The 13,456-nt window shown below is 38.0% G+C and overlaps 1 protein-coding gene across 4 annotated transcripts in view; it reads right to left on the bottom strand.

Moving 5' to 3' along the window:
- Nucleotides 1-13,456, bottom strand: part of PHF21A (PHD finger protein 21A) — a 138,723-nt gene that overhangs the window by 28,470 nt on the left and 96,797 nt on the right. For all 4 annotated transcript variants that reach the window (XM_035902921.1, XM_009647595.2, XM_009647598.2 and 1 more), the window contains exons 6-8: nt 6,023-6,223; nt 2,049-2,303; nt 231-317 (exon numbers count right to left, since the gene is read on the bottom strand). In XM_035902921.1, the coding sequence (XP_035758814.1) occupies nt 231-317; nt 2,049-2,303; nt 6,023-6,223 (543 nt within the window). The remainder of the gene's footprint in view (nt 1-230; nt 318-2,048; nt 2,304-6,022; nt 6,224-13,456) is intronic.

The raw sequence follows: 13,456 nt of genomic DNA, 5'->3' as shown, positions 1-13,456 counted from the left end.
GCTGGCCCATTCCTCTGTTCTGTCTAGGACCCGCTCTGAATGTCAGCACTGCCCTCAAGAGTTGTGACTGCACCCTCAAATTTGGCATCATCTGCAAACCTGTCGAGGATGAATTGTCTCCTCCACCAGATCATCAATAAAGACTAACAAAACCGATGTTCATAGAAAGTGTCTGCTATCTATGCTATAATTAAATTCCTTCTTCTATTGCTTGTTCTCTGTACACTCACCTGTGGAAGAAAATTTGGACGAGGAGTAAGTCTGGGAGGAGGGATGAACTGCGGCACTTTTATGGGCTGAGGCGTAGCCTGAACCTGCTATAAGAACATAAGAGAGTTCAGTAATAGGAAAAGTTGTTCGCCAAAATCAACATCCTGAATATATTTTCAGACCTGATGTCCCTGGTTTTCCGCTCTGTAAATAATTTTTCACAGTAACAGGTTCCTCATTAGAAACTTATTAAAGACAGAGCTAGTCTTACTTTCCAGTTCCTACACACTTTGCTTTATAAATTGAAGGTATCTTTCCTTGTAGTTCAACTGTACTAACTACTGTGCTTTCCAATCTCAAACCATTTCATTTGAAGATAATGAAAACTCCTATTTATTTTAATAGTCAAACACTGGCTTTACAACAGACAGAAAATAATAACAGACTTCAGTCCAGCTATATGAACTATTGTCCCTTCACATTGAATAGCATACAGAAGAATGAGAGAGTGTCTCACACAAATAGAAAAGATCTGGAAGTTACAACTCTTTCAGCAATATTAATGACACCATGAGGGGCTCTGAAATACACAACTTCAAATTTTCTAAAGTAGGCCATTCATTTGAAACAATTAAGATCTGATTTTAAGGCATCCTAAGTACTTCCCTGTCTAACTGAAATCAGTTAGATGGAGCTGCCACACGATAACCTCTGAAGAGCATTACGAGCTACCCTGAGTACTCTGTCAGATTCTCTGAAATTAATGTCCATGTTAGTTTCCACCCTTCTGTACTTCTGTCCACCCACATAAGATTGCAATTTACTTCAAAAAGGTCTTGTACTGATTAATTAATGCTTGGGAAAATATTCTGAGATTTTTGATGAAATTTGCTACAGAAACATAAATCATGGGCTATTACTAAAACAGAATCACCTCCCCAAACCTAAGTTATTCAGCAAAGAAACGAAGCACAGACACAAAGGACAGATGAGAGTGGTGCAGGGAATGACAGTAGAAAAAACTCTGCTCAAATAGTTGTCTCCATTCTGGTTGCAAACATATGCCTCATTATGAAGCAAAATCTCGTCCATTTGCATCATTAAACTGTATTTTTCAATAAAGATAAATTTGATTTATGTTTAGTGAAGCTTTAACCTTTACTCCAGAAGTAAAATTTCCCGGTCATGATGGTTTCCAGACCAAGAAGCCTATATAACTTAATTCTAAAACACTACTTCTTTCATTTCTAGGTGGCTAACTATTCTGGAAAACACTGTGTGATGTCATCAAAGCACTTTCCAAAATATATGCTTAAAGAAACGGGTTCTGCATGCATGCATGAAAAAGCGGTGAGTGAAGACATGGTAGTGGGCATTTAATGATGTGTCTAGCACCAGAGACTTTATCACACAAAGGGAATGACAGAGAGTGACTCAAAAAAATCTAAGATGAAAACCCAAACTGATCAAATGAAGAAAGTCTGACATTTCCTTTACCAAAGAAAAGAGTAGGAATTCTGCAGAAGACAGCCACACAGATTAGGTAGGGGCGAAACAATTTTTACTTCCCCATGACTAACCATTACTAACAGGGGAAATTTTACACAGAGGTGATGACAGTACTGATTTAATTCTATAAAGCAAAGCAGTAATAACAACCCATGTAGACAGTAAATGCTTTTCTCTTAGCCTGTCATTTTAACAATGTCAACTAGTAAAGACTCACGACATGTCCCGACTAGTCTTTCTGTGCAAAACCCTGACTGTTTATTTTTTTAATAGCCCTCTTGTAAACTAAACCCACACATATCTGCAGGGCAAACACATGAAACGCTTACCAAAGTTACTGTGTTTTTTGCCACTATTTGGACTGCCTCAGCTCCTGGCCCAGTGACCTTATTTGTTGTCTGGAGGTTGACTGGTGCATTCTGCGCATCAGTGCTGAGGACTGCTTTCTGATTGTTGTTGATAGCAGTAACCATGGCAATGGTAGGTCTCTGACCCACAACAGAGGCAGGCATGGTCGCAGTTGCTGCTTTCAAGACGAGAGGTAGTGTCTTAGTGGTGATCATAGAAGCTGTAGTTACAGTTTTCTAAGGGAAACAGAAAATACACTGTAAGAGACAGAGACACTTCATATCAGACAGGTCGTGGGTTGGTTAGTCAGAAACAATAGACAGTAAGAGAAAGAAAAGGCAGCACTGAGTCTATCTACCTGTTGTTCCCACAAGCACATTATCTTACGCCTTTGAAAACTGGATAGCTAGAAAGGATTCTCACTTGGGGCACCTGTTGGGTCTATTTTAATCATCTGCAGCATTGCAGATTGATACAAAACAAATTCCTGAGAAAATGACAATCAAATATTAGTAGTGGCATATGCGCTTTTGGATCTTCTAGTTTCATATTACTTCCAAATATGCACCATCAATATCAAACCTATAAGGTAGAGGTTTATGAAACATACCAGCAAACTAGTCTCTCACCAATTAAAACAGATTTTCAAATGGAAGCTTTATTCACAGAGATACCTCAGAGGAAGAAAAAAACATTCATAAACTGGTTTCTTTAAGAACAAAAATGCATTTTGATTTTGGGTATCCCAAATTTCAGTTTTAGCCATACTCACAATTATTTAGCCCTTAACTTTCTTTCCTAAGAATATCAGTAGGCCTGTCCTGAAGTTCTAAGAGCCGGCTGTTAGCCTGTCCAGCTGCAGGTGATTAAGTTTAACTTCTGTGGAATGGGGTGGTTTTAGAACACGTATGTGATGCCATGATTGCTCTCAGCCTGTTTTTAAAGACAGTGGTTTTGAATCCCTTACTGCCAGCATTTACCTGAAATGCCTGAATATACTAAGCCCACAAATTCCAAAGTTAAAACAACTATAATGTCATAGTTTTGTTTTAAAATATACTGCCTTCTAAGATCTTAAGGGAACAATGGACAATTACAAATCTCATTCAAAAAGCAACAAGGCAAGAGAGTCTCCATATAAAACCAGAATACAACGTATACAGAAAACTCATGACAAGTGACACTCAACAGAATGGCAAATGAGCTTATTTCTTTTCTCTTCCATGTAAAAAATCCATTGTACCAATGGCACTGCATTTTCAAAATAGTTACTGGCATGATCAAGTGCCCCTAGTATGAAATAACCACCAATCTCTCCTAATATCAGTGCTAGGCTCTAAAACAGAAAAAATGGAGAAGCAGGGATCAGGCAGTCTTTTTTGTGTTCTGAACACGCCTCATTTAGACTGCTTGATTTTAATCATACAAGACCTTTCTCTTCTAATAAAATAATACAAATATATTTCCAGTTGGATTCTTCAGTATTTTCACCAATGTTATTTCCTTAAACAAAAACACAGTTAACTTTCACACCTCTAATCTCATAATGCTTAAACTATATCCCCTAACTGTTAATTATGCACAAGCATGAAAAAATTCAAACACTGTAATAATGGCAAAAAGATAATTAATGTTTCAATTTAGTGACGTTTATACATTTATACAAAATCCAGACATAATTAACTTTTTCTTCTCACAACATGAACAATTCCCTTAACCTTTTATCTGATATTCAAGAGCTTCTTATTGACCTCTGCTGCACCTCCTCCGAAGCAAGCGGCCCCATTCCCCTAATACAGCAACATTATTCAAGCTTTTCCAATGAGATGTAACATGGTATCATTTCCACAAGCATGACACTCATCCATAAACATTTTAAAGAAAAGTGTAATCAATCATGTAATACAAGACGGTGACTCTTTCAAGGGGTTCTAGCAAGTCTGTAAGTACTAAGAGTACAGTTTCAGTCAGCAGATCACAGAGCTTGAATATCCCCTTTACTTTGCTGAGCATTAATTACCTTGGTTATTCTAAAAAGTTTTCAATGCATGAATTCATACTGAAGCGGTGTTCATAGTAAGTTTGTATTATTTCACATAAAAACACTGCAATAATACGACCTTTTAGCAGGCTTGCTGCTTTATGATAATTTAAAAAGCTCTTCTTACTGAATTATATTAAGTCTATTAATATGTCACTATTAAGGCAGCATATATACCTTGATTCCTAAATTGAATTACTCTGAAAATAACCATTGAAAGAATTGTCTTTACTGACACAGGTTGAAAGAGGTATTATTTACAAAGGCAAGCACCAAAAAACTTTCTAGAGACAAAATATTTTACTTTTCTTTGCTGAAAGAGATTGAAGGGCAGAGGCACAACCTTAGATGCAAAATGTGTAGAGAAGCAAGTGAGGTTACGTCAGAATTATACCAACATAAATAAAAATAGAACAGTGTTAAGGATAAAAGCTGGCTTATTTATTCAAATGATAGGATGACCTGCCTTTCCATTTATAATTACTTTCCAAGTACAACTGTATCAATGATAGTCAAAAGCGTGTAGCAGTTTTTTGACTGTTTCACTAGGGGGCTCTTTAACTTTGAACAAAACCTCAATTTTTACAACCCAGAAGATGACCTGGAAGTTAATGCACGAATGCGAAGTGTGGAATACGGAGAAATGCAAGAAACTGCTTTTGCAGTCATGTTTCCTGGCTGAAAAACAGAGACCAGTGATACAGCAAATAGCGATCCGTTGTTTGCCTGTAAATATTTTAGGATACAGTAATATTTACTTCTTTGTTTTAGCTTTGATATAGATGTTGCTGCTCAAAAATACCTTTTCCTTAGTTCAGTTTGCTTAATTTCTTCAATATTTTTTTCTCAAAAATCCAATTACCTAAGTCTCTCGAATACATTTTCAGACAGCATCCAAAACAACCTGTTGAGTTAATGAGAAAATAAACAGCCCAACCATTTCTCCCCCTTCTGTTTCCAGAAAAAGGGAAGGCAAGAACCACCATTGGGCAAAGCTATGGTTGCAATGTGCAGAAAGTAAACTTTATGCGTGAATTCTGCCAGCTGCCTACCCAGGTAAATGTGAACTGCTGAGGTTGCACCAATGCGAAAAAAGACCTCACATGCACTTCTTTTTACAAAACACCTCCCTGCGCTTTCTTGCTGTTTTATTAGCAGACTTTGGGGATTCTAAGCATCTGAACAGCAGAGACTTTGAATCAGCTTGGAATTCCCCTCTCAGTAAAAGCACACCACTTTCTCTGGTGAGTTCTGGGATTATGTCTCTAATCCGATACTGTACTGAAATTCAGTGTACCTCCCCAATAAAGACACTACTTTCTAAAATTCAAACGTTGCAATTACCATTGTATACTTTTAGACTAATCTGTGAAGACTCAGGTAAGTATTATTTGATACGAGCAATGCCTGTATAAAAAGAACCAAGCAGAAAGAAGAGGGAACTGTTTTCTTACATTTTGTTCACAGATACAGTGAGCACTCTGTTAGTCTTTTAAAAAGAAATTACTTTAGTTATACACCTCATACAGTGCATGGAGCCTTTACTGCTTCTTGAGATCTACTGGGCATGGACAGACAATCATTCATGCACCTATGGAAAAGACAGGTTCATGTGCTAAACTTTCGTTTATTTTTAAGACAGGTGATACTGCCACCCTTCTTTTCTGTGAGGTTCTGATCTGACTTTTAAACACTACATTTTTTTTTAACTCAAATAGGAGGTTATTGCTGAAAAAAAACACAAGACCCATATGTGCATATGCAAAAAAGGAGAAATTCAAATTGGTACACTAACAGGCCTAAATAAAAGTTTATCATTTTCTCTCTGCACCTTTCTTTGTGTGTTGGTTTTTTTTTTTTTTTTCAGTGAACTTCACCTTCAGCAAGGAAAAGAATTATTGTAGAGATTTTTACCTGTGATCCAATCACGTTTGGAGAGGTTGCAGTAGACTGCTGCTGCTGTTGATGGTGGTGTTGCTGTAGCTGTTGTAGTGGTTGTGGCTGTGGTGTCTGTAGTTTGTTTTCTGACTGTGCCAATGGCTGTATTTGAAACTTACTGTCTGGCTGCTCCTGCTTCACTATCAAATTCTTTCGAAGTTGTTCCACCACTCTTTTCTGCCAGAAACATAAACAGAAATGATGACAGTTATTTAGCTGCACATATTAGAGAAGATAATAATGCCTAAAGTTACATATATATAACGTAATTAAAGAACTGCTCAGAAGCTTAGTGGGATTTGTCTTTTTGGAATTTTAAATATTGGTGTTATCTAATGGGCAGAGTGTCAAAATAGGCCACAGAGGAGTACTGCTGCCCAGCAGGGTGACCTTGCTGCCCCTGCAGGACTCCCCCCATCCAAACCACTGCAAGACCTCATTAACCTGTATTCACTTGAGACGTGTTAGCATTCAGATTCCAGTTTTTGATTCCTTCAAACATGCACCATTCCTACACTGTGATGAAAAAGGACTTAAGGTTGAAGCCTCAGGGCTGACTTCAAGGTAATGGGGATGCCACTTTGTACCAGGCATTGAAAATGAGTGGAGACAGCCACTTTGAGTGCAAAGTGTGGAACAGGAAGGGCATGGATGTGTGGTCATTCTGTTCAATATTATTGTCACCTTAAAGAAAATCACATAGGGCTACCTATATGGGAAGGAAACTGCACAAATTATTTCTCCCAGCTTAAAAGTTTCCTATTACATTATAGCTTCCATGAAAGATTGAAATTATTTAAAAAGACGTTTCTGCTCCTGGTAGCCATTGTGTATCTTTAGACAGTAAAACTCAACAGATTTAAGAGCAGCCCAGCTGATCTGCAGTATAAGATACCATGTCACCACATGGGTAATAAGGGCTTACAATTTATGTTCATATTATACTTTAGTGTGGACAAGGGTGAAAACACCATGAGACTTTTTTTACCTTTTGCGGGCTTGACAGAAAATGTCCAACCACCCCCAAATTAGGACAGCATTAAAAAGATTTAGATACATACTTAGAGCCCCCCTTGACCAAGAGCACACGCATACTCCAAACCAGTTATATGACAAGGTTGGCTTTGGAAGAGGACAATGAAGTCAATAGATGTGGTAGGGGCTCAACTGAGAAAGCTCCAGCAGAAACGGAAACTGTCAGGAAACCTCTACAAGAGCCAGGCACTGACAGAGTGGGCTGCCCCAAGCAGTTCCGCTTACATGGAACAGAAAAGGAAAAAAAATATTCTGACAATATCAAATGTTTGGATTTTTGTTTTGAAGTATTAGTATTAAGACACAGTACAAAACAGAGAGATAGGAAAAAACCCGCAAGAATAATCCACTTATTTACAACCAACTGAAACAGTTTTTTCCCCTCAAAATTCTTTCACACAGGATTACGAAACTCTGAGCTAACAAAATATCTGTTCTCTGCATAGTTCTTGTGGACACGCTGTAGACTTTTGCTTCCCAGTATCTTGTTTATGATGAGTTAAAACTGCGCTGTGCCTCACACACTGAATGTGTACCTCTAGCACGGAAGGTAACAAAAGGTGCAGGGTCCCAAATTGGCTGATTTGAGAACTGGAACTTAAAAAACCCAAATAACACACACACTTGACAAAAAAACCACCCGTTTCATAAGGTTGAAATGTGTGAGCTCACACAACTGACCTGTTTGCAACAGACTGAATTCAGAGACTCAGAGGTGTACAGGAGGAGGACTGCCTGGCTTCTACAAACCCCTCAGCCCTGGCTGGGGATGCATGCTCAGCTCCGATGACAAGAGAAACACAGGCCCAACCTCACCAAAAATTCAGGGAATTGGTAATGGACAGCAGCACGAAGGAACGATTTTACACTGCATCCAGAAAAGTGCTAAAAGCTGTCAAAGCCTAAAAGCTGTAAATTGTTTATTCCCTTCTAGAACAAGGAGGAAATAATAGGATGTGTAGAAGGCATTTTTCTAATTCAGATATTTTACATAGTTTTAAATGGCCTGTGTCTATCAGCTCATTCGTACACGTAATAAACGAACAATCATTTAAAATTGCTTTCTGTAAAGATCAACCATGTTAACATGCAAACCAAAGTAATGTGTCAGCAAGCAGATACAAGAGCTGAAAAAACATTTCCAGAGAGTAACCCAAGGGGGAGGAGAGGAGAACAGAGCAAAGTAAGAGAGGAAATAATACAACATGCCTATGGAATACCTGCCAAAAATTGGACTGCACGTACACTGCACAGGCGGCTAAAGAATTACTGTACCCGGCATGAACAGAAGGGAGTTTTTGTCTCCCACAGCTGCCTGTATGAAATTCAGTGATAATGGTGCTCTTCTGATTCCGTAACTAGAGGAAATCAGCAGCAATGCCCCAAGAATTCATTTCCATCTTGTTCTTTACAATGGGAGGGAACATTAGTGAAAGGATTTTAAAAAAATAAAGAGAGAGAAAGGAGAGAGGCAGGCTGGAGGACTCCTCTGCCATTTTGCTATGGCAGGGCAAGAGCCAGCAAGGATGGGAGCAGGAGCGAGGTGAGTCACATCGCATTCACATGCCGCCTGTTCCACCCCCGGGCCCGAACCACAGCATGCAGAGCTGGGGGAAAACAGGGCCGAAGCACAACTTTTATTAGTACCTTGCGCAAAAACTGAGTCTCAGCATATTTGGCACGAGATGGATAACGTGAGTGGAAAAACGCTGTTGCTCTGGAAGTCTACGCTAGCCTGTTAGAGGCTGCTGAGAGCTGCCTGGCAGCAGCATATCCTGCCATCCATATCCATTATGCAGATATTAAATTGGAAGAAACATCTAATGCTTTTAAGATTCAGAGAGTAAAACTGAAGTTTGCAGTGCATGCCAATTGCTTACTCAGTTTATTAAGCTGCTCCTACCAACTGTCAGTAAAAATACCACACTGAAATTCACTACAGAAATCATTTTACTATCTGCAAGACTGTTGGGATTATCTGTTCGGTAGTACTTATCAAGAGGGACCCTGAACAACATGGTCCAAAATTACTTAGCTTAATTAGCAGAACCAGATGAGACTCTCAGGGCTGCACCTACACAGGAACTAAGAGCAGATCTACACCCATTTTCAGCACTACCCCCTGCATCCTCCTCTGCGTGGTCTCAACCCACGCTGTTGGTCTGACACCGTACGGGTCCTCCACGGCATCCCGCTGGAACCGCTGCTCTGCAGCCGCACAAGAGCCCCAGCACGTGCCTGTCTGCAGCAATTTTAGCAGAGCCTCGTTTTGTAGGGGATTAAACAAGAGGGCAGTATGAAAGAAACTCTTGTCTACTGTCAGACCTGATACTTCATTAAAACTGTATTTTAAAATTGTTCTTGAGTTATTTGACTGTTCTTAATCAATTCTGAAAGTGGTTTGTGCTGCAGAAAGTACAATCTGTATGACTGAAATTTGCCAAGGCTGGTATAAAGTCCTAGGCATGTGCCTTAGAGATCGAGTGCCAGTGAGATTGAGGTTATCTAAAAGTACCACAGAACTCTTAAGAAATATTCCTAATTCTTTAAATGTAATCACTGACATTTTTCCTCCCACTCTTATTTAAGAATATTTAATTTAATTCTTATGGACAAATTCAAAATTTTAAATTGAGATTAAATTAATCATAAACACATCATCATAAACACAAGTTTTCTGCATGTCAGAAAGCTCTAACCTTCCCCATATTCCTAAAATAGTTTCTTTTCCTGCAACACTACAAAATGTATGAAAAGCACTTGTCTTTCAAGTTTACTGAATTTTCCTCTAAGCCGAATGCCAATCCTCTCTTTACATCCAGAAAGTGAAAGAAATTAATAAACACATCCTTTCTTCCAAACCATATTCTACCCAAAAAGTAACTGCTAGCCTTCTGCGATGGTTACTATCAGGCTACTTCAAAACCCATTTGTCAAACAGTGCCCTGTAAGCATACTACATAATCTCATAGCTCTTGCTGCGTTGACATCTTCATCGCTAATCTCATCAAGAACTGTTCACACCACTGAGTTCACACAGCCCTAGACGTCTTCCATGACCCTTTCTTAAAGGCAATAATTGTAATCAATATTGTGACATTTAGCTATACCACTTCCTCATTCATGCCACAGGCCAGATCCTAACACAGCATTAGAAGATTATTTTGATTAAGCAGAAGATCTGTCTCTACATCTTGTTGGCCACAGATCTGTGCCGAAAGGTGCCTTCTCTGTGCTCATATGAAAAACTATCATGAGTATGTTGCTATAAGATAAGGAAAGACCTTGGAGCAAACTTAAAGCTTAGTAAGGTTTAAGTATAATGTTATTATCTAAGCATTATTTCCATTTTAATCAATCAATCAATAACAAAGTAGTTCTCGGAGTACAGCCATTTTTTAAATACTAGATCCCTTGTTATATTGGGTGACACATTTTCTTCTTCATCCAGGAAACACATTCAGAAAAGCATACATACCTAAAGGAAGGTCTGTTTTTAAACTTCAAAAATCTGTAAAAATTAAAACATAAAAATCTTCCAAAAATGAGAGAGAAAAGTGAAGTACTAAACAGTCTTGCAATGCTGCCAGCCTCCCACCCCTCTCCTTGCCAGCCCCATCCCCTGCCACTACCCAAAGAGAAGCAAAACATCTCAGCTTTTTGACAAAACAGAAAGAGACCAAAACTCCTGTGGCAGAAAGCAGCTAAAAGATTTTGGAGGCCAGGCATGGTTAGTCTTTAACCTGCAAAGAGAGTGCATTTTGGGAGTGGAATTTGGGAGTGAAATATTACAAGCAAGGAGAATCATTGTACACTCATCTACTGCTTTAAGATAGTATCTAAAATTTAAAATAGTGAAATCCAATTATAGAAATTGATGACGCAGAATCTACACCAGTGAGAAAAAAAAAACCCTGTTGTATGAAACAACTTGAATTTAATTCCATTGAAAGACTGATCAAAGGACTATAGAAATATTTTCAGCTATTTCTGCGGTTATCCTGTATTTTTACACAATTTTTCACTTCTGGCTGTGCTTCACTCATACCTAGATCTTTTTATCAACAAAAAAATCTAAGCCAACTAAATTAGAAAGAATTTTATTCCAAGAAAAAAGCATGGTATAATTTCCTGTGTCTTAAAGGTGATCAAACTGGCACCTACACCTTTCAGTCAGAAAAGTCTCTCTCAGGGCAGGAGTGTCTGTGTGCTGAATGGGAACATAGCAGTGGGACTAGGAGACCTCCTCCACCGCGTACTTGAATATCTTACTGGGCATGATTACCGAAATGTGCACTGTTTAACATTCCCCCCCACCCCCTCTTTTTAAGCTTTTATTAAATACACAGATATCTTAACCATACCCAGTCAATGGCTGCCTTGCCAACACTCCAGTAACTGTCCCAAAGACCACATGCTGCATTCAGCCCACAGAAAACACGGCTAAATGCCACACAAAGATACAAGGACTTCTTCTGCATGTCTAAAAGGGGTTGCGGGAGCATGCTAGGGGAACTGACTGCTTCTCCTCCTTCCACCATGATGGTCCTGTGGGATAAACTGAGCAATACATTTATGATACTGATGAGCACTACAGATGGACCAAGACAGCTCAGTTAATTTTGATACACCCTAAATTCATGAGCTTACTTTGCAGTCTTAATATCTTTAATGCAATTACTGAATATGGCATAGGGTACCTTTTGTAAGGTGGAATTTAAATAAATCTTCATTCAGTAAAAGTCTATTTTGACATTTTGTCAGATAAATACTGTTATATAGCATTGGCATGATGTGAAAAGTATTTTTGTCATTTAAAATGCTGGTAAACTTATTACTCTTCATTATATTTTAAACTATTTAAAATAATTACTAACAGGTGTGATTCTGAAACAAATACACAGTTCACATGTGAACATACACACTTTGAAAAAGAATGTGGGATTTTTCCTTTATGATAGAAGAACACTACTTTGAGTTGCTAGAAATCATTCAGAAGTGAATTAATATAAGTTCTGAAAATAATGTTCATTCCTTCATTCTTAATGGGGGTGAATGCTTAGAATTTTTTATTTTATTTAAAAATATAGCTAGAATTATAAATGAAAATGACCAAAAATAGCTGCTGTGCCATTCTGCTTTATGTGACTTTTTGATTGCTTTATTTTCAGTAGCGTGTCTTTTACCATTTGCAGCACCACAAGACCAATTAATTTTTGGAAGGGAATGCTGTACCGTGAAATGCCTTATGCATCACTGTCTTCTCATTTTAGAATTTTTACTCTTGCACAAAGCAGGGAACAGGAGGAGAAGCACACATACAGTGTTTTCATGTAGCTTATATATTAAATATATATAATATCTACCTTCTCACACCAGTATTTATGTTAACAGAAAGAAACTTGTAAGAACAGCTACAATAATTAAAGAATGAAGCAATTAATGAAAGGAAAATTAAGTGTATGACAACAAGCAAAACAGAACAGGAAAAACAGTTAAGTAAGTGCAGTACTTTGAACGTAATTAAGGAGGAATGGAATGAAAGCAGTGAAATTAATTTTTTTTAAATTTGAAAAGGTTTGTTTAGGTTTGGTTTAGGTTTTTCTGCTACCCAGAAATACTTCTGAGCACAAATACAAACTGGTAAAACGATGTGGAGATCACCTCAACATGAAAAGGCTGAAGAAATTAAAAAAATAAACTGCTGACTACCACAGAAAAGGTGCTCATTTTAATTTTGTCTTGCTGATCTCCAGATTGTTCTACCCCCATTTGTCTATTTAAGGGGAAAAAAAAAAATCTCCTTAGGAAAAGAAAAAAAAGCCACCTAGATTGTGCAGAAAGGAAACAAGGGTTCTTTTGCACTTCAATGTAAAGTATGTTTCTATGATCTCTGACTGAACCTAGTTTTCCAGAAGTGTATAATGTAGTCTTGTAAAATCTGTCATGGACCGAAGCTGGGAGTATAAAATCTCACCACAAAAAATACTGTAGATCATTATTACTATGCAGGAGAACCACACAGGAACAACCACCCCCATGGGAAAGCTGTTCACATCTATACATGTTAGCCAGTTGTCTAAGCTAAACACCTCTGCCAGGGGAAGTCCTGCTGCTTCTCTTCTCTTCTGATTTACCTCATAATGTGACATCCTTTAAACTGAATTTCTCGGAATTAAGCAAGCCCAACAGAGCAATTTAAATTTGTAAACTTATTTCATGTTTTACAAAGGATCAACCTAAACAAAATTCTACTTTCTAATCCGGTAACTCCTCATATTTTTGAATAAACCAAGTAGAAAGGATTGTTATCAGTAATTTTACAGCATACTACTGCACAGTAGCACAGTTCCTTGAATGAAAATGAATCAGCTT

The sequence above is a fragment of the Egretta garzetta genome, unplaced genomic scaffold, assembly GCF_000687185.1.
Source record: "Egretta garzetta isolate BGI_Z169 unplaced genomic scaffold, ASM68718v1 scaffold329, whole genome shotgun sequence".
In the NCBI taxonomy this organism is placed as follows: Eukaryota; Metazoa; Chordata; class Aves; order Pelecaniformes; family Ardeidae; genus Egretta; species Egretta garzetta.
The sequence above is the reverse complement of the archived record's forward strand: the minus strand, read 5'-3'. Positions and strand labels throughout refer to the sequence as shown.